Raw genomic sequence first — 20,756 nt, 5'->3', positions numbered from 1 at the left:
ACCGTATTTAACACAATGCGTCCTATCTGAGAGGTAGTCTGTACAGCTCTTTGAGACTCCTTGTGACTAAGGGCTATACAAATAAACATGACTTGACATGACAATTAAACACGATTAATTAATAAGTTCAGAGGATCACAATATGAAGGCAAAAATATTCACAATATTGTGCAAAGAGACATTCCCAATTTCTAATAATAGTGCAATGAAAATGAGTGCAATAAGATAAGCAGTAACAAATATTTTCAAATAACTCGTGTGTGATTTGTGCAAGTGGTTAAGGAGGAGGAGGGGATACAAGGGCGCAAGACTCACTCACGCAGAGTAGCAGAGAGAGGAGTAATATTTGTACAAAGCTCCGCCCACCCCTACTGCTCAACCAATCAAATTGCTCTGTAATCTTGGCTGGCGTTTTAGAATGTTTACAAATTATTCTGTGGGTTTTACTCATAAAGTGTCTCAACAGTGTATATTCATTTTTAGCAAGCTTCCATAAAATGATTTATTCACAAATTAGAGCGAAAACGGGATGTGTCGGCATAAAACCGTGACTCTGAACCGTAGTGAGAATGGTGCTCTATATATACCGCACTGAACCCGATTTATGTTGCGTCGCTTCGGCTTCGCATATACTAAAATTGGAACGATACAGAGAAGATTAGCATGGCCCCTGCGCAAGGATGACACGCAAATTCGTGAAGCGTTCCTCATTTTCTTGACTCCAACCTAAAAGTTACATTTTTTTAAGATTAATGGAGAGGTTACATTTGAGAAAATAGGAATGCTTTTCCCACTTTTCATTCCTGTTGACCAACCATAACCTTATCCGAGGGTTAGGTCTTTCAGTGAGGCTTTTAACTAAGACAAGAAAGTTTGACCACGTGACCCCGATTTTAGCTAGCCTGCATTGGCTCCCTGTTAGCTTAAGATGTGATTTTAAGGTTCTGTTAGTATTATACAAAATCATGCATGGACTTTCTCCCTCATATGTTTCAGATTTAATTTCCCCCTATGTTCCGGTCTGGAGTCTCTGCTCTGAAAACGCTGGTCTACTAGTGATACCAAGAGCCAAGAAGTGATCCGCAGGTTCGAGAGCAATCTCCATTCGGGCCCTGGCTCTGTGGAATGCTCTTCCCCCTGAGATTTGATCTGCAATCTCAGTTGAAATGTTTAAATCTCAGCTTAAAACACACTTCTATTCCATAGCTAAGGAATAACCTATATTTATGTTGATGAAATGTCTATTATTTGCCCTCATGTAGGTTTTAAATGAGGGGCTGGTGTCATAATAGTCTGTAGTTTGCAATTGTCCTCTGTAAAGCCTGTGCTGCATCATCTCAACGGTGTCTTTTTGTCACGAACCAGGTCAGGAAACAGGAATGGAGAACCCAATCGCGTAACATACTCACAGTTTATTAGGGAGAGGAGGAATGCGAGCACATTCGATCCAGGGATCGATGGTTGTGGAAGTGGATTGAAATCCGAACAAAAGAGTTGTCGAAAACAAACAGATCAGGCCAAAAATAAAACAGAATCCAACACAGGCAACTTCACAGAACTAGGTATTTCACACAAAGTTTAACAGGAGTCTTGCAGACGCTCTGATAACTAACGGCTCAAAGGACAGCGTTTAAGTACTCCCAGTGAGCAATCTGTCAACATGTTTCAGCCGGTGTCCATGGGCTGGGCCAATTGGGCGCTGTGGCAACCGTGACACTTATCTCTAAATTCCTCACCTCCAGAGGAGACCACACTCACAACAAACCTGCTTCTTCGATCCAATATGATAGAAAATAAAATAATAAATAAAAAGAATGACCAAGTATGCAATGAATGTGTCATTAACAAACAATTGACAGACATTGTCAAGATGGAATATAGGTCATTCATAACATATAGAATATAACTAGAAGATGTCTGATATGTTATTTGACGTCATTGTTGTCATAGAGCACAGGTGTCAAACAGGCGGCCCGCGGGCCACATCAGGCCCGCTAAGGGATTGAATCCGGCCCGCGAGACAACACTCAGAGAAGCGCAAGAGAAAAACAAGCTGCAGGTTGAAATATGTCAACTTGATGTTGCCAAAGCCAGGTGCCTCTGTACTTGTATTTCTTTCTCTCTCTCTCTCTCTCTCTCTCTCTCAATCTCTATCTCTCTCTCTCTTTCTTTTCCACCCCTTTTCTCCCACTCTGTCTCTGTCTCTTTCACTCTCTGTGTCTCTCTTTTCCTCTTCCTTTGTTGCTCTTAGTCTCTTTCTCTCTCTGTGTCTTTTTAACTTATTTTGCTCTAACTTCCTTTTTTCCTTTACTCTCTTTTCTCTTTCTCTCTTCCTACCCTTCGCGCTTTCTTTTCTCTTTTCTCTCCTTATGTCTTTCTATTTCTCTTTGGATTTCTTTCTTTCTCCCTCCCTTTCTTTTCCCTCTCTCTCACGACTTTTATCTTTTGTTTCTCATGCTCTCTCCCTCTCTCTCTTTTTCTTTCTTTGTCCCGCCCTCTCTCCTTTTCCCTGCCTCTTTCTCTTATTTCTTTATCTCTTTGTCTTTCTCTTTAATCTACTAGTCCGGCCCCCGACAGAATGTTTGTTCTATCATGTGGCCCCCGAGTTAAAATGAGTTTGACACCCCTGTCATAGAGGATATGACTGCTCGATGGCCCTATGTCCCAACAAATAGAAAGCACTTTCCCACTTGGAGTAAATTGTCAACGCCGTACCATAGACTGCCCTGCAACTCGAATGTGCGTCAGAAATGGTCAAACGTCACACTGACTGCCCAGTATTTTAATCAAGTCACATATTTTATACTGGGTGAAAAATATTCCGTATAAAATATATCAGCCTATCGTCTCCTCCCTGTAAAATCTATAGTGAGGAGATGATGATCACAAGAAGTCTCAAAGGGCTTCACAGACAATACTCGGACATCAACATGACATATAGGTAATAAGAGAATGTCTTGTTGACAGCTTAGTGCAATTCAGAAGCCATTGAATGTAAGTGTGTGTTAAGCCAACATTTAAATAGTTCCGCTGAAGTTGCAGATTAAATCTCAGATCGCAGACACTCCACACACTGGGGCACAATGGAGCACGGTCTCGAACCTACAGACCTCTTCTTGGCTCTTGGAATCGCTCGTAGACCAGCATTTTCAGAGCAAAGGCTCCGGACCGGAACATAGGGGAAAAATAAATCTGCTCGTCCATGCATGATTTTGTAAAACACAAACAGAACGTTAAAATCACATTTTTAGATGACAGAGAGACTATGCAGGTGAGCTAAAATCGGGGTGATGTTATTAAACTTTCTTGTCCTAGTTAAAAGCCTCGCTGCAGCATTTTGTACCAGCTGCAAGCTCTTGATGCTGGAATTTGAGAGACCGGAGAGTAGTACATTACAGTATTTGAGACAGGAGGTAACAGACGCATGAATTATAATCCCGCATCAGACTTAGGCAGCATAGGGCGATTTTTGCAATGTTGCGAAGATGGAAAAAAAGCTGTTCTAGTGATATTCTTAACTTGTGTTTGAAAAAACAGATTGAGGTCAAATATGACACATAGTTTTTTGAATGAGTCACTCTGGGTGATGATACATTTTTCAATGTTCAGAGTAGTGTTTGAGAACAATTCACGGCATTTGGATGGACCAATCATTAACATTCCGCTCTTTTCAGGGTTGAGGCGCAAGAAGTTATGTGACATCCAACTTTTATGTCAGTGAGGCAGGCCTCCAAATTTTCACAGCTTAGCGGGGCAGATTCCTCCTTCAGACGATACAGTTAAGAGTCATCTGCGTAGCCGTGGAAACTGATCTGATATTTGCGAATAAGATCACCTAATGGAAGCATGTAAATGCTGAAAAGAAGGAGGCCAAGTACTAAACCCTGTGGAACGCCACAGGTAACACTCAAGAGCTCAGGTGTCATTTCACCGTATTTAACACAATGCGTCCTATCTGAGAGGTAGTCTGTACAGCTCTTTGAGACTCCTTGTGACTAAGGGCTATACAAATAAACATGACTTGACATGACTATTAAACACGATTAATCGAAATAAGTTCAGAGGATCACAATATGAAGGCAAAAATATTCACAATATTGTGCATAGAGACATTCCCAATTTCTAATAATAGTGCAATGAAAATGAGTGCAATAAGATAAGCAGTAACAAATATTTTCAAATAACTCGTGTGTGATTTGTGCAAGTGGTTAAGGAGGAGGAGGGGATACAAGGGCGCAAGACTCACTCACGCAGAGTAGCAGAGAGAGGAGTAATATTTGTACAAAGCTCCGCCCACCCCTACTGCTCAACCAATCAAATTGCTCTGTAATCTTGGCTGGCGTTTTAGAATGTTTACAAATTATTCTGTGGGTTTTACTCATAAAGTGTCTCAACAGTGTATATTCATTTTTAGCAAGCTTCCATAAAATGATTTATTCACAAATTAGAGCGAAAACGGGATGTGTCGGCATAAAACCGTGACTCTGAACCGTAGTGAGAATGGTGCTCTATATATACCGCACTGAACCTGATTGATGTTGCGCCGCTTCGGCTTCGCATATACTAAAATTGGAACGATACAGAGAAGATTAGCATGGCCCCTGCGCAAGGATGACACGCAAATTCGTGAAGCGTTCCTCATTTTCTTGACTCCAATCTTAAAGTTACATTTTTTTAAGATTAATGGAGAGGTTACATTTGAGAAAATAGGAATGCTTTTCCCACTTTTCATTCCTGTTGACCAACCATAACCTTATCCGAGGGTTAGGTCTTTCAGCGAGGCTTTTAACTAAGACAAGAAAGTTTGACCACATGACCCCGATTTTAGCTAGCCTGCATTGGCTCCCTGTTAGCTTAAGATGTGATTTTAAGGTTCTGTTAGTATTATACAAAATCATGCATGGACTTTCTCCCTCATATGTTTCAGATTTAATTTCCCCCTATGTTCTGGTCCGGAGTCTTTGCTCTGAAAACGCTGGTCTACTAGTGATCCCAAGAGCCAAGAAGAGATCCGCAGGTTCGAGAGCAATCTTCCCCCTGAGATTTGATCTGCAACCTCAGTGGAAATGTTTAAATCTAAGCTTAAAACACATTTCTATTCTATAGGATATGTATAACCTATATTTTATGTTGACAATATCAAGGGATGGTGTCATAATAGTCCGTAGTTTGCAATAGTCTTGATCTGTGCAGCCCTTTGAGACTCTTTGTGATTAATGGCTTAACAAACACCCTTGTTTTTTTTTTGTTTTGTTCTGTTTTCCCCCTTTTAACCGTTTTCTGACGTCCAATTCCAATTCCAATTCTTATTGTATTTCTTCTTAGGCGTTGGCGCTGAATATGACCTACAAGGTATTCGATCAATAAAGAAGAAATAAATCAGGTATCCCAGTCACATGATATGGCTTTATCAGTCATACTAGACAACCATTTGTTGTCAACACAGGAAGACGTGAGAAACGGCAGAAATTTTATGTACGATATTACAGCTCCCTCTAGCGGCTGTATGGTCTTACTGATCACCGCCTGACGTTCCTGAAACCGAACATTTTTAGCAAAGAATAGAATTTATGGTCATTGTGACATGAGAACTGTACTCTAAAATTAAACAAAACAGTTTAAAATAATATGTTAAGGGTAATAGTATAAAAAATACTATCAAATGTTAATGTACAGTTGTCTTACGTACTTATTTCAAGAGGAAAGAAAAACCTTATCCCCAAAGGAGCAATTCCATTTCCAGGCTTGGTTTGCAGGATATGAGCAAGCCATTAACGCAACAATGGGTAATTAATAATATATTATCTTTATTAATATTAATGATAATGATCAATTATGAATTACACCTAAGAGGCCTGTTGTTGATCCAGTGTTTCAGAGGATAGCATTGCTTACCTGCAAGTTTGGCAGGGTTACTTTAAAAATGTAATCCGATAGATACAATTACTAATTACCGGATAACCCTTACGATACCAAACTGTATGTAACATCCTACATTCCGACATTTCTTGTGTAAATTTTGTGTAAATTATAACTATAACCTATCCTCCTTGTTTTATAACCTTAACTTCTCTGTTCCTTTATCTTCTTGTTTTTTTTTGCCTCACTATGAATGTGTGGAACTGGAGTGTCATGCCCAATTTCGTTGTCACAATATGTTAACCCATTTTGTAACAATGACAATAAAAGTATATTCTATTCTATTCTATAAAAAATGCATTCAGTAACGTTATCTTAATACCAAAATATTTCAATAATGTAACTTGATTACTTGTAATTACTTTTGGATTACTCCAATACCAAATGCTGAGAAAAATATATTTTAAAAACTAAATATGAATACATTTTCGATGTTGTCTTGTCAGTTGCATTTTAATTAGATGGCGCTTTTCTGTTAGTTTTGTGAAGCACTTGGTCACATACTGTAATCATTTTTTGTACTCAGGAAGCTGGGGCAGCTGCGGGGGGACCTGAGAGTGAGCACACCAGTGTGTGTTTGTATGTGTATTGGCATGAATGAGACAGCAGAGAGAGAAAAAGAGTGACGTGAACAGACATGGCGAATGCAAGCAAAACTAATGCGAACAAAAAAAAAAAGATAAAGTTAAAACCAATGCTCATTAGGCTTCATTGTTGCCCACTGAAGTGTAGGAAATGAATACGCTTTACATAAAATAACAGTCTTGGAAAGTAATCCTTATTTCGACTAAATATTCCTGAAATTTGATGACATATTTTGTTTCCTGCAAGTAAATGCTAAACGGACTGCAACTTTATAGCGCTTTAATCAGTTAGTGAAGACCTCCTAAAGCACTTTACAATGTACTTCACACTATATACATTCACACACAGAGGCGTAGTCAGCCATGCAAGGCGCCTACCTTCTTTGGGGGCATTAGGGGTTCAGTGTCTTGCCCAAGGACACTTCAACATTTAGTTTCCCACCGGGCACTCCGGTTTCCTCCCACATTTCAAAAGGTTCAAATTGTCCCTAGGTGTGAATGAGCGAGTGAGTTGTCGATGTGTGCCCTGCTACTTACTGGCAACCAGTTCAGGGTGTCCCCTGCCCACTGTCTGAAGATAGCTGGGCTCCAGCACCCCCGCGACCCTACTGAGGATAAGCGGTGCAGATAATGGATGGATGGGTGGATGAGGATTTTAGGTTCAGATCTTCGAGGGTGCTGAGCATCCAGAGTCTCTGCCTGGTTAAAACATTTGTTTTCCATTTCACTTAAAATAATATAACATCGATAATTAAATTACGATACCATTAAAATATTTTTGCTAAGGGCTTTTCATTTTAAAAGCCCATTTTTATAAATTGAATATTCCTTTTTTTTAATTGAATCATGTCACTCTTGGGTTTCCTTTATAACATACTCTCACCGTAATACACTGAAGCCTCCACAGACTCCGCCGCTATGCCGCAAATGACACTAAAAGGGAGCGAGAGCGATGTCAGAAACCAAATGGACCGACACGTTTCAAGCAGGGGAGTATTTCTGATGCTGCGTTCACATTTCTGTTTTGTTGTACTTTTTAATATTTTAGCTTCCATTTTTTAAGCATATCCTGTACTTTATTAAGGAAAGCAGTTTTAAAAAGGCCATTATTTTGGGGGGTTAGGGTTGAATTCCCAGAGACCCACAACAAAGATGGAAAAAAACACAACTTTCATGGATGACTAAGGTAACTAAGGTGTGTAAAAATGCATAGTATAGTATAGTAGAGCATTTTAAAGCTGATTTAGGACATGGGTGGCCACTGACATGCTAACATAGGGTTCGTTATCTGAAAAATATCTGAAAAATAATAGAAGAGTTCAAGAATTTTGCCATCTTTCTATGTGTATATCACAGAAAATCACAAGAGAAAGAAAAACACAAATGAATAGAAGCAGTGACATTTATTAATGCAGATCAACAGTGACTTATCAGCAGTTTCTCAAAGCGAGTGCATTAGAAACTAGGACTTCACACATAAACAGTCCTCCAATAAAAAAAGCAACGCTCTGAGCTTCTCAAAACTTAAAATGGACCGACACGGTGTAAATAAGGGTCAAAACGGCAACCGGAAGAAGGAATGTGAACAAAAACGTTTGCGGCTCTCCTTTGGTGCGGTCAGCCAAAATATTGTCCCACCAGGAACCAACCACACCAGGGAGGCTGCTATGGCACGATAAACGTAAAGGCAGCCGGTCGGAAAAAAATGAAACGGTGAGCACGCGCCAAACGCTGCTCGCTAACAAAATCAGCTAGAGAATTTGGCTTGTGAATCATCCACTCCTATTTTTAATACGTGTATTTTCAGCAAACATTCCAAAATGTCAACACTATTGCACTGTGCTACCTTTTGTCCATAGACTCTTTACAAAAGAATATTCATAAACAAAAGGAAACGCCATTCTTTAGTGACTTTTTTGTTGTTTCTGTGTTAAACCTGAAGTACATCATTTTGGCTAGGCAGCGTTCTGACTCGATCGGGAAAATTAACACACTGTGCTTACACAAACAAAACACGCACACGTGGCAATAACAGTTAAAACTTTAGAAAAAAACATAACACTTTTTTTAAACCTCTTTAAGAACTGTACAATGTTACTTTGAAAAACTTGAAATATCTGTTAGAACGTTCTATTAAGAAGAAACACAAATGTTGTGTTGCATCGGAAAGCATTTGGTTTCAGGTAGCTTCAACTTGCAGTCAGTTTTTATTATTTCATCGCTGAGGACAATATTCAGAATTTTGGGTCAAGCGTCGGCTACCTGAAACAAATATCCTTCAGATAAAAACAATGTAAAAGCAGTTTTGACTCACTTATGAGTGAGGTTCGTGGGCTAGAACGGACCAAACGGAACTAAACCTCCAAAATCCACCGCGGAGGCCATTTCGTAAGTGTTTGCTCAGGCCTGCAGCGGTCCTCCATTTCTTTTCCCCTTCGGCCATGTCTCTTTTCTCCTTTGCGAAGGAGACGGCGAGAAGTCTCGCTTAGGCTGGGCCTTCTTTTGGCGAAGTCGGGTTCTGGGACGAGGATGCGGAAGAGCTCTTGAGGGAGCTCAAAGTTTTGCTGAACCAGGAGTTCTTGGCCGCTTGGATCTCGTTCATTAGAAGTCCTCGCTGGTGTTCCAGTTCCTGCGCGGACACAAGAGGACGATCGATAAAAAAATCTTTGACATGCCTAATGTAGCCCGACTAAACTTAAAGGGACAGTGTGTAATATTGACCACTAGATGTCACGAGACGGAGACTCCGGTAAAATAAGGGTGGGGGACTATGCGCTACAATAACAGCCGAATCATTGACGCACACTGCTCACTCAATATAGAGTTTCTAGCAGTATCGTGTAGACCCTTCTATCTACCGAGAGAGCTAACTGTGGTCATTGTGATAGCTGTTTACGTTCCACCGGATGCTAACGTTCGCATAGCGCTAAATATCTTGCCCGCTGCTATCAATAAACAGTAGCTTGCACACCCCGACGGAGCTTTTAGCCTCACCGGCGACTTTAATCAGGCATGCTTAAGGACTGTACTTCCCAAATTCATTCAATACTTGGACTGAGCAATTAGGGAAAAAACACCGGACCGTGTGTACAGTAAGATCAAGCATCTAGTTGGATCCGGCCATCTCTGTCTGTCCCTCACCCCCTCAAACATCTTCTTTGTTCCTTTATCTATTTGTTTTCTTTATCCTCACTGTAAAACATGGTACTGGAGTGCCATGTTCAATTTCGTTGTCACAATATATTCAACCCATGTTGTAACACTGACAATAAAGGTATATTCTATTCTATTCTATTCGACTCACCTGAATGCGACATTTAGCCTCCACCAGTTGCAGTTTTGTCTGTGCCAGCTCCAGTTCCATGTGCCGGAGCTGTTCCTTGAGCTCGTCCTTTTCCTCATCCGGTGGTTCTGAGCTGGGGTTTCCGCGCTCCGGAGACGACACCTGCAGTGAACCCAGCGTGCTGAACAGGTCCCGGCAGTGATCGCAGCCCGTTACTTTACTCTGCATGGAAACAGATACGCGGGTTAATAGATTATTACGTGAGTGCGTGTATTTGACTGGTGCCGCAGTCATGAAGGACAGTGCGTCTGCCAGGGTTCGTACACCTTTTTTTGTGGCCAAATTAAATCAATTTTCAATCAATTTTCGGGCACTTTCGAGGCCATTTTTTTTTTCTAGTACCTTCAAAGGAAGAAATCCATCACCCAACAAAATAATTCTGTTGTTGGCATTCACGACAAAAATTAAGTCGCTGTCTTGCTGCTAGCACATACTGTTCCTAACTACGATCTACGATCTTTTTGCGTCAATGGGCTGCTATAAACTGACACAAATTCTGCCTCGACAAAAATTTGCACAACTTGGCTACGTCACACTTGTTTACATACACAGAAAGGGCTCTACAGCTGTTGAGTAATGATTGAGTTCAATGCGGAAGGAAAAAAGAATTAAAGTACTTTATGCATAAAAAAAAAAATGGGCCAAATTTGGACTCATCTTAACGACATGAATTGCTCAGAAGCAGAGTGAATTCAATCTTTTAATTTTAGAAACTGCTGATCCTTTCCCTTTTGCTTTACTTATTTTAATTTATATTTTCAGGTGTTTTTCAGAGGATCTGTGTCCAAATTGCATAAAATAGAAATGTAAATAGTTGTATTTACAATATTTGGTAGATCTGTGAATATTCTCATTTATATTTCATGTGTTTGTCAGGAATCTTCTGCAAAAGATACCAAATTACTAAATAATTTGGTGCATAAAATTATGTCATCATTGATAATATGTGATTTAAAAAATACCATATAATCTGAGGAGCTTCTCGCTGGAAGTGACCAGTAGGGGGCGGTAATGCCTTACATGAAAACACTTAATAATATTATTAACAACAAGCCACAAGAGCAGACATAATTTTCACGCACTTTTTGAAATATTTTTTTAATTCCGTGGTCTATGGGAGTCAGACTGTCAAGAAACATGGTAATGGCAACAATTTCAAGCATTTTCAAGCACTTCCCCCAAAAATTCAAGCGTTTTCCTGAGCTTGAAAACGTAACAATACAATTTCAACTATTTCAGACACTCTTACCCTGACAATGTCCAGCTCCTCTTTCGTGGCTGCCTGCTGTTTTTCCAGCCTGGTGCTAAGCTGGGAACAGATCTGTAACAGATAAGTAGTATATGACATTCCAGGACACCTCTACAGAAAAACTGTTTTGCTACAAATTTGGAGCTGAGAGTATGTGACCTGTTTGTACTCGGTAATGATGGCCGTGGTTTTCTTGATCTCCTGCTCGGCTTTATCAATCTCTCTCCGAAAAACTTCCTTCAGCTGATGGTGTCGCACACATGCAGGGAAACAAAAAGCTCAATCAGGATGGCTGTGATAGTAAGGGGTGCAGTTGTTAGAGCACTTGTCTTGGGATCAAGAGGTCACAGGTTCGATTCCCGGCTCCTCTGTGTTTAATGTCGAAGTGTCCTTGGGCAAGACACTGATATTGGTATGTGAGTGTGATAATGGGTAAGCGTAAAGTACATTGTAAAGCACTTTGGGAGGTCTTCAGTGACTTGAAAACCTCTATATAAATGCAAACCATTTACATTTACATTTAAAGTGCAGACCAATTGAGACCCAATGATTTGGTCTAAACTGGAGCTTAAAAACGTAAAAACTTAAAAACATTCCATTCCCCGACTACCACCAAAATTGCTTTACACACTGCTGTAGGTTTTTTGATTTTTTCTTTAATTTAATTCATTTTGTAAATTGCCCACAACAGGGCGTGGCAAACACTGACAAATTGAAAAAGGGCATTTTACCCAGATTGCCAACTCCCTGAAAACAAAAATGGATTTCTTTAACAACCATGGCTGATTTAATGTTTTATTTTGCATTGTTTATCTGTTTTTAACCTTGCGTTGAATGAGCTGAATAATAGAATAACATTGAGACATATCTAAAAGTCTCCTTTAACATAAACCAACAAAAAAATGTAAATCCAACAAAAATATCTTCCTGCTTAAAATTAACAAAGGACTTCAAAGCACAAAATGTATCCTTTCTTAATCTGGATCACCAAGTTTTAGGTCTTAACGGTGCCAATCAAGATAAAAGATGATCCAGATTTCCCACCTTCCTCAAATGTAGCATTAGCCTATTACTTTTATGTGGCATGGCAGCAACCTGCACTCACTGAAACTACCGAAGGACTCATGGAAAGTCTCCATGGACTTCTCAGCTTTATTTTGAATGAACGTTTTAACCCGTAGAGTCTGCAGTCCGGCCCTATGTTTTTTTTTTCTCAATTATTTCTGTTGTGTTACCTTCCGCAGGCTACGTGCAGTCAGGAAAGGCAGGTGAGACTCACCTCACCTGTCATCATGGAAATACTCAATGAAAAGATATGTTTAATTGATATAACTTAGGGTTAACATTATTTCTCATTTAACTTTATTTTCTTAGTCAGTGTCACTGAATTTTCACATCAGGAATATTATTAGTACACCTAGTATGTACTGTATTACTGTGCTGAGTGTCTACAGATGCAGAGTGAGGCACGCAATTCTCTAGCCTCATGTCACACCTCAACCCCAAACAATATAGTCAGTGATAGTGTTAGAAAGCTGACAGTGGCTCAAGCCATCTCGTACTCGTTTTCTCGTTGCATGGACTTTTTTCATTATGGAGGATGACCCGTCTATTGATGCTTTCATTCAAAAGGAGCAGTATGAAACATATCTGTGCTGAGGGTCTGCAGATGAAGAGCCAGGCTTCAACTCTTTCCTCATGACAGAGGGCGAAAGTATGACCAAGGATTCTGATTTGCTCTGATTTGATCTGCTCTTCCCCCAGATATTCGATCTGCAATCTGCAATGTTTGGATCCTAACTTAAAACACACTACTATTCTCTAGCATACGACTAACCTTTATTTTATGTTGACAAAATCTGTGTATTATTTGCCCTCATGTAGGTTTTAGATCAGGAGATGGTGTCATAATAGTCTGTGGTTGGTCTGTGCAGCCCTTTTAGACTCTTTGTGATTAAGGGCGTCAAGTCAAGTCAAATTTATTATATATATTATATATTAAATTTATAATTTATTTATATAGCCCTTAGTCACTAAAATGTCTTAAAGGACTGCACAGGATTACAATGACACAATTACCTGATCTTAAACCAACAACACAAATAAACATGACTTGACTTGGTGCAAACCTCAGCTTCAAAAAATGAAATTTGTGATAGTAATAGCAAACTAACAGCAAGTCAAGCCATGAACTTTTTTTTATTATGGAGGATTGACTATCTATAGATTCTTTTATTCAAAGGGAGCATCTCATAGACATTATTTATGGGTTATTGTATGACTATAAAATGTTTTTTTTTCCTCTATGCTACAGTTTACATATTGCTTTCTAGCCCTCCAGTCAAATCATGAATGATATAGATAGATAGATAGATAAGATTAGATTAGATTGGATTAGATTAGATATATACTTTATTCATCCCCAAAGGGAAATTCACATTTCCAGCAGCATCCCTGAGCTGAGAACAATACAATAATAAAGCAAAAAGAATACAATATACAAATACCCAGTGTGACGTGCAAATGCCCACTGTAGCGTGTTATATAAAATATCTAAATAGTGCTACACAGAATACATATTGCAATAAAATTCGGTAATATGCAATGATATGTATGTTTATTCATTTGTAAATCTGACTAATGAGGATCAGACACAAACTTCACCCAAGTCACTGCTACTTTGGAAAGCAGTAGAGAATGGATTTCATGATGTCATATTAAGATAAAAATTCCCTCCCTGCCAAATGTGTATAAATGCAGCAGAATGGCTGTTACCTGAGCAGTCTCCTCCTCCTGCCGTCGCTTCTCCTCCTCCGTCTCAACCAGACGCTGCTTTGTGCTGAGCAACTCTTTGTTCAAAACGTCGGCTTTGTCTTCCGCCTGAATGCACACAGATAAGTTTAACTGCATGACAGATATGGAGTATATCAATGTTGCATCACAGACATTAAAATGTTTATGTTCACAAATTCTCTAAACCATGCATGCCCCACCCATGTACCCTATCATCTTTTAAAGTGTTTATGTTGACGAATTATCTAAACCATACATGCCCCACCCGTGTAACCCATCATCTCGTATGTTCCCTTCAGTTTAGAGCAGGGGTCTCCAACGTGGAGCCCGCTGGCTCCAGGGTAACTCCCAAGGACATCTGAAAAGACCGTGGACCTATTTTGAAAACAGCTCACCAGTGCTGGATCATTGGGATTTTCTAGTAAATGTATTTTTTCATTGTTTGACTAAGTCTATTTAACCCTTTTTTTGAACAACTAACCTGGTAATAATATAGTTACAACACAGTGATAATATCTACGTTTTACAAAAAATCCAAATATTGACAATTACTTTTAAGCAATTTTTAAGTGAATACAATGATAATCTATCCATGTATTAAACAATTGTATTTATTCATATTTTTATTGATTTATTTTACAGGAAATACAACAATCTAAATCCCAATGTATGGGTTTTATAAAGCAAATGAGCAAAAAGTGTGCTGTTTCTATAGCTAGCTTTCTGGCTACCTTTTTAGTTTTGTAGCGGACTATCTTCCTACATTTTTGGCTATTTAGAAAGCTATCTAGCTAGCTTTTTACATATTTGCATGCTATCTAGCTAGCATTTTACATTCTTTGCTAGTTATCAAGTTCAATTATGGCTTCTTTTCTATCGTTTTTTTTTAGCTTTCTATCTGGCAATTTATTTGGACTTTTACTCTTTTAGCTAGCTAGCTCCCTTTTAGTTATTTACCTGTTTATCTTTCTAGCTAACTATCAAGCTACCTTTTTAGCTATTTTGCAAGCCATATAGCTAAGTTGGTATTTTAGAAAGTCATATCAAAGTGACTGCCCTTTGTGCTAATTAGCAACAAATGTACCTCTTAGTTTAAAAAATGTTGAAGACCCCTGGTTTAGAGCATTTTAGAGAATTTGCACTCCAATTTCTTGGAGTGGCACTTTACTCGAGTGTGACAGCAGTATCCAACAACAAGAGGGCTTAAATGTCATAGATTGAAGTTGTAGCATGACATCAAAGGTACCTGGTCAAGGTCATTCCTAAGCGCAATTTTACTGGTGACCAGCTCATGGGCCAAGTCGTCATTTTCCTGCTCCAGCCGCATGCTGGCCTCTTGAAGGCGTCGGTTCTCCCTCTAGGAACACAAAATTACGAAATGACGTGAAAAAAGCTGGTTAGGAGAACGGTTCTGATCATATCTCCCAATGTTCTGTTAAATCGTTCTGCGATACCATTTCCCATGGGATAGTACGGAGTCGTATGGGATTTCTGCATCCAAGCCATCTCTAGAAGCTCTTTGATCAGTTTGCTCTCAAAATTGTCCCACTGCCCGAAGATAAGTCCATATGACAGACCGCAGGTCATGTGTGGGCATCAATTCCATATTTTAAATTGCTTTAGCATGTACTTAAACATTACATTTGACACTTTTTTTTTTTAAATGATTGTACATTACAAGAGTGAGAAGGAAAGCTTCTAGACTCACAAATACCTTGTTCAGATATTTATCCCCTAAAACACTATGATTGTTTCAGTTCCTTCAAAAATGTAAACGTTGTTTCTAAAAACATTTGTGTCCACTTTGTTTATTATAGCAAGTCAACTGTTTTACAAACAGTCAACATAGGAAAGCCTGCTTGTTTTGCTTCCTCAATGTAGAGGAGAAAGATTCAATTGCTGTTAAAACACTCCATTTTGTTTGTTTTATAACTTTTAACAAAAATCTGTTATCTATTAGTTTACATTAAGTTGAAAATAAACATTTAAAGCTCAAGACTACTTAGATGCCAGAATGGAAATAAAGCTTTTGCATCATTTAACGGCTAGACCACTTTTGGGTGCCAATTCCCTGAAATTTGTAATATGTATGATCCCTTGTAATGTCAACTTATATTTCCCATTGATATGATCTGCCAGAGATGACAGAATTTTCATTTTTATTTGTAGGGACTACTTAACAGGCTAATACTGTTTCATTACTTTGCAGACATTTTTAGTATTTTACGATAAGTGATGTGCAATCAGGGGAGGCAGGTGAGACTGTGCCTGTTATGGAAATATAAAACCAAAAATATATTAAATTGTTATATTTACTCAGTGTTAACTTCACAATATTTGGATTTTCTTATCTAAATTGCTGAATTTCCACATGATGAATATTATGAATAAGTATGTTATGTATTATTGTGCTGAGCATCTGCAGATGCTGAATGAGGCAGGCAATTCTCTTGCCTCAAGGCAGAGGGCTATATTGAGACCGAGGATTCTGCTTTAGCGCAAACATGTGCCCAGAAAACACCATTAGTGATAGTATTATAAAGAGAACAAGTCTAGCAATCCAGTCATTTTGTGGACTTTTTTTTTTATAATCGAGCATTACCTCTAGCATAGACTTCATTTATAACTTAAAGTAACACGATAAAACATTTTTTTCCTATGCTACAGTTTATATATCGCTTTTTTGCTTTGCCAATAAATAAGATGTATTTGTTAATCTGACTGTCCCTCACCGCATGTCATTGTAATAATAATTGACAATTGTTCAAATGAAGGTTGAGAGTTATTTAAAATGTTACAAAAATCGAAAGCAGCAGGTCTGGATTATTCAAGAGATTGGGGATTGTACAAACAATTTGTGATTGGTGCATCGTTACCTTGCATTTTTGTGTACATAGGCCTAATTGAAAATGTTTGGACACCCCTAGAATAGTGTTCTAGCAACAGTTTATTTTAGTCGGATCTTTTGCACATTTTTTGTAACAGATAAAAAAAACTGGAAAAAAAAGATATGAAAAACTAAATAAACAAGGAAAATGGTCCCTGAAACGACATCATCATGTTGCGTGTCCATCGTAGTCCATTAATGAAATCTTATGACTGCCTCTAAAGTCTCTCACATGACACCGTAACAACTGAATAGTGACACAGCCGCGTGACAAAGACCACTTCAAAACAAAAACAAAGTTGCTTCTGTGTGAAAAATTCCAATACATTAACACCTACATAAAATATCGATGCTTCAATGTGGTTCATTGCATGCCTACATTCTAACAAACCATTTCGTACAAGTAATTTGAATATCGCTCCAGTAATCAAATTTGTTGCTTCCTTTCCATGATAAGCCAAATTAAAAGCAATTACCGTACAGCCAAGTCCTGATGAACACACATTAGCTTTTTATCTAACTAGCTCCAACCCAATATCCACATGAAAATGTTAATTTCCAGTAAAGGTATGCAATATCTTTTTCCAATAAATCTAAGACAGGTCCTACCACAATGTGCGATCCAGACTCTTGCGTTCACGGCACCAGCCCCACAAAACTAAATGTTTAGCACATGATTCCAATAGGAGTTTCCCTTCCTGTGCCAGCAAGTCCCAGCCTCCCTTTCTCTCCCTTCTGTTTTTTTTGTCAGAGATAAGCAAATGAGAATTCTAGTGTGCAACAAGATTGAAAAAAACAAACAAACAAAAAAAACATAACAGTGTGGGGTCAATGCTTAAAAAACGTTAAATATCAACAAAAATAAATTTGGCTAGGGGCCTCTCTTTTGACGGAAGCGGAAACTAGCGTGGTTGGACCTCTTATCAAAAGTAAACGTTTCCTTCCTTCTATCCAAAAGCAGCAGCTTACAGTTTCTGTTGCAACGTGTAACAGTATTGTCTTTGCCACTGAAAAATTAATTCATGCTATTACATTTTACCCGAGAAATTGCATTGATTTCAATTTAACCAGCACTCATAAATACTGATTTGGAGAAAACCCAAATAGTAAACATTCCAAGAAATTTAAACTAACAATAGCTCACTCAGGCAGCAGTTTCTTGTCTGAAACTTCTAAAAACGTTTTGAGTGCAGAAGATCTCAGACAGTGCCCAAAATAGCCATCATAGACGTCTAACAGTGACGGAAGTGGCGTTTTAAGGCTGAATAATACAAATAAGAAAGCAGGGCTCCAGAAAGGTGCACCGGCTGATTTCTATTCTCGGCAACAATGCTAATTATAACTTATATTAAAAAAAGCTTTAAAAGGGGGTTTGTGGATAAAACAAACACAGTGACCCCTTGGTACTTCGCGCTTTGATTATTGCTGGTTCACTCCTTCGCGGATTTTTAAATGAATTCATTTTTTTCTTTGGGGTCGTTAATATCATGTATCAAACATTGTAGAGAGCACTCTTGGGGCAATCGGTTATGAGTGGCTGTCTGGGTGCGCAGCCGTGAGAGGTGGGGTTGACTGCATGCATGACTCTCTGATAGGCTGGTATAAGCTGTCAGTCAAAAAGCAGGCATGCGCTGCCTCCAAAAACAAACTGCAGCATAGCACTAGATAACTTTAATCAGCTGGTTACTTTGAAGATAAATTCCTCAAATAAATCGGACTCTAAGGAAAGTCAGAAGAGCGAAAATGCTAGTGGGTGCTATGTGGATTATTAATACGTCCGGGAATCAACTGAGGCGGCTTCGTAAGGAAAAGCAATAGCCTGGCTGCAGGTCCAGATGCTACAACTGGTGTGAGGTATTTCTGTGACTGGTGACATCGTACAGACATCTATTTGTTTATCACATTGCAGAACATTAAGGGGTTTGATATAGGTTAACTTGTCCATCACGCAGGACAGCTACAGATATGTTTGTCCATTTTATCTGTTTGTGTGCGTGTTTGTACCTGATATCGGTCAATGGGGTCCTCCTGTTGTAGCTGGCTCTCTTTCAGAGTCTGGTATTCTTTCTCAAACTTCTTAAGCTTCTTAGTTGGAACCTTAGAGAAAAGAAAAAGGAAAAAAATACAGTTAACTTACAAACACCCAGTTCCAAAGATTATCAGTCCAACATCCGAGTCATTTATACAGGACTGTCACGAAAAACTAAATAAATAATAGAATATTGATTAAGTTATTTATTTTCTGTGCTACAATAAAAATTCATACATTCTCCATTCATTACAAATATTTCTAGCCTTTAATTATTTTAATAATGCTGATTATGACTTACGCTCTTCTAGTATATGTTTTCATGACATTCAAGTCAAGTCATGTTTATTTATCCAAAGGAGTCTCAAAGGGCTGCACAGACCACAGATGATTGCAAACTAAAGACTATTATTAAACCATCCCCTGATCTAAAACCTACATGAGGGCAAGGAAAAACTCAAAACCTCAACCTGGGGAAAATGAAGAAACCTTGAGAACGGACCACACATGAGGTAATCCCCTTTCCAGGATGAACAGACAAAGTGAGAATAAAAGAGAGAGGACAAAAGAGAAAAAGATACATAAAAAGAGAGAGAAAAAGGAGAGAGAGTGGAAAAGAAAGAGATAGAAAAAGATAGAGAAAGAGAAACTAAGAAAGAGTGAGAAAGAGAGAAAAGGAGACAAAAAGAAATGCATGAGGAAAAGAGAGGAAAAAAGAGGAAAATGAGACAGAGAGAGAGAAAGCAAGATAAAATGGCTGCGCTAAAATTCTGACGAAGACATGGTTAATTTTATCTATCCCGGCTGACGTTCAAAGAACCTGTGCGGGTCAGATGTATCGACATTTCGTTCTGTATACACGTGTACACGAATGACAATAAAGTAAATCTGAATCTGAATCTGAATCTGAAGATAGCCAAAGAATGAGAAAGCGAGTGAGCCAGGGAGACAGAGGGAAATACAGTTCCAGTTGGTTTGTGAGTGGCGCCTGGTTTTGGCAACATCAAGTGGATATATAGACATTCTACTATTTTGAGATTGGACATATGAGTTTTCTCCCAAATTGGCAACATTAAAAAGATAGAAAACATTACATTAACAATGAAACCGATCAATGTAACCCTCAATCCTTTTACGGGGTAGAGGTTCTACTGATGAATTTGCTTCAGGAGGTAAATTGAGTACTCTTTTGGGTTTAAGTCCAGTGATAGGCTTGCCTCCTCCAGTTTTTCTCCCAATGATGTCCTTTGTTGTAACATGTCAAAGACCAAAACCTCTGAAACAAAGTACATAATTGAGAAAGAAACTGCAATGTTTCATAGGAAACAAGCCTATTACAGGACTTAAATCCAGCATAGTGTGCAGTTTACCTCCTGCAGAGTAGTTAAATCACATAAACTAACATGAATTGAAAGTAGCTAAAGTAAAGGCCAGGCAAACAATTTGAGATACAGAATGCAAATTGGCTAAAGTCACATTTTTTTGGACCTGACTTGAGTAAGTTAATGGAGCTGTAGCTGTTAGGTGACATCTGTGTTTTCTCATATCCTTGAGCAACTGATGTTAGCTTATGATACTGTGTCGCTTAAGCGATTAAAGGCCATGGACATTAAAATTCAGTATTTGGCCTTGCCTCTTCTGTGCTGATCATTTTCCAGATTCTTCGGGGTTTTTGAAGATGTGTAAGAAAATATGTTTGAGCAATGTGAGACGTTTGCATTTGTGCAAGACTGTTTCAGAAAATCAGAATATTGTGCCAAATATTGTACATAAATCATTTATGTTCTGTAATAAAATTATAAGAAAATGTCACATATTCTGGATTCATTAGAAATCAACTAAGGTTTGTGGGGGATAGACATGGAATATTGACCAACTCTGCAATTAATATTCTGAAATAAACTAAGGACTATTAGTCACTCTTACTTGTGCGAGTGTTGTGGTCGTGTGGT

General features: G+C 38.6%; 1 protein-coding gene and 2 non-coding genes across 4 annotated transcripts in view; 2 read left to right on the top strand and 1 right to left on the bottom strand.

The window, feature by feature from the left end:
• Nucleotides 1–609: 609 nt before the first annotated feature.
• Nucleotides 610–715, top strand: LOC148355343 (U6 spliceosomal RNA). The gene has a single exon (XR_015852375.1). It is a non-coding gene; the product is annotated as a U6 spliceosomal RNA (small nuclear RNA).
• Nucleotides 716–4,540: 3,825 nt separating this feature from the next.
• Nucleotides 4,541–4,646, top strand: LOC148355342 (U6 spliceosomal RNA). The gene has a single exon (XR_015852376.1). It is a non-coding gene; the product is annotated as a U6 spliceosomal RNA (small nuclear RNA).
• Nucleotides 4,647–7,891: 3,245 nt separating this feature from the next.
• The window catches only part of rabgap1l (RAB GTPase activating protein 1-like), a 146,802-nt gene continuing 133,937 nt past the window's right edge, over nt 7,892–20,756 (bottom strand). For both annotated transcript variants that reach the window (XM_088349383.1, XM_088349384.1), the window contains 7 exons: nt 18,780–18,872; nt 15,135–15,245; nt 13,871–13,975; nt 11,255–11,338; nt 11,096–11,167; nt 9,808–10,008; nt 7,892–9,132 (listed from right to left, as the gene is read on the bottom strand). In XM_088349383.1, coding sequence (XP_088205509.1) covers nt 8,989–9,132; nt 9,808–10,008; nt 11,096–11,167; nt 11,255–11,338; nt 13,871–13,975; nt 15,135–15,245; nt 18,780–18,872 — 810 coding nt within the window. In that variant the 3' untranslated portion in view covers nt 7,892–8,988. The remainder of the gene's footprint in view (nt 9,133–9,807; nt 10,009–11,095; nt 11,168–11,254; nt 11,339–13,870; nt 13,976–15,134; nt 15,246–18,779; nt 18,873–20,756) is intronic.

This window comes from Urocampus carinirostris, chromosome 12 (assembly GCF_059441175.1).
Source record: "Urocampus carinirostris isolate Australia breed hairy pipefish chromosome 12, RoL_Ucar_1.0, whole genome shotgun sequence".
NCBI classification, from domain to species: Eukaryota; Metazoa; Chordata; class Actinopteri; order Syngnathiformes; family Syngnathidae; genus Urocampus; species Urocampus carinirostris.
This window is presented reverse-complemented; position numbering and strand designations above follow the sequence as displayed.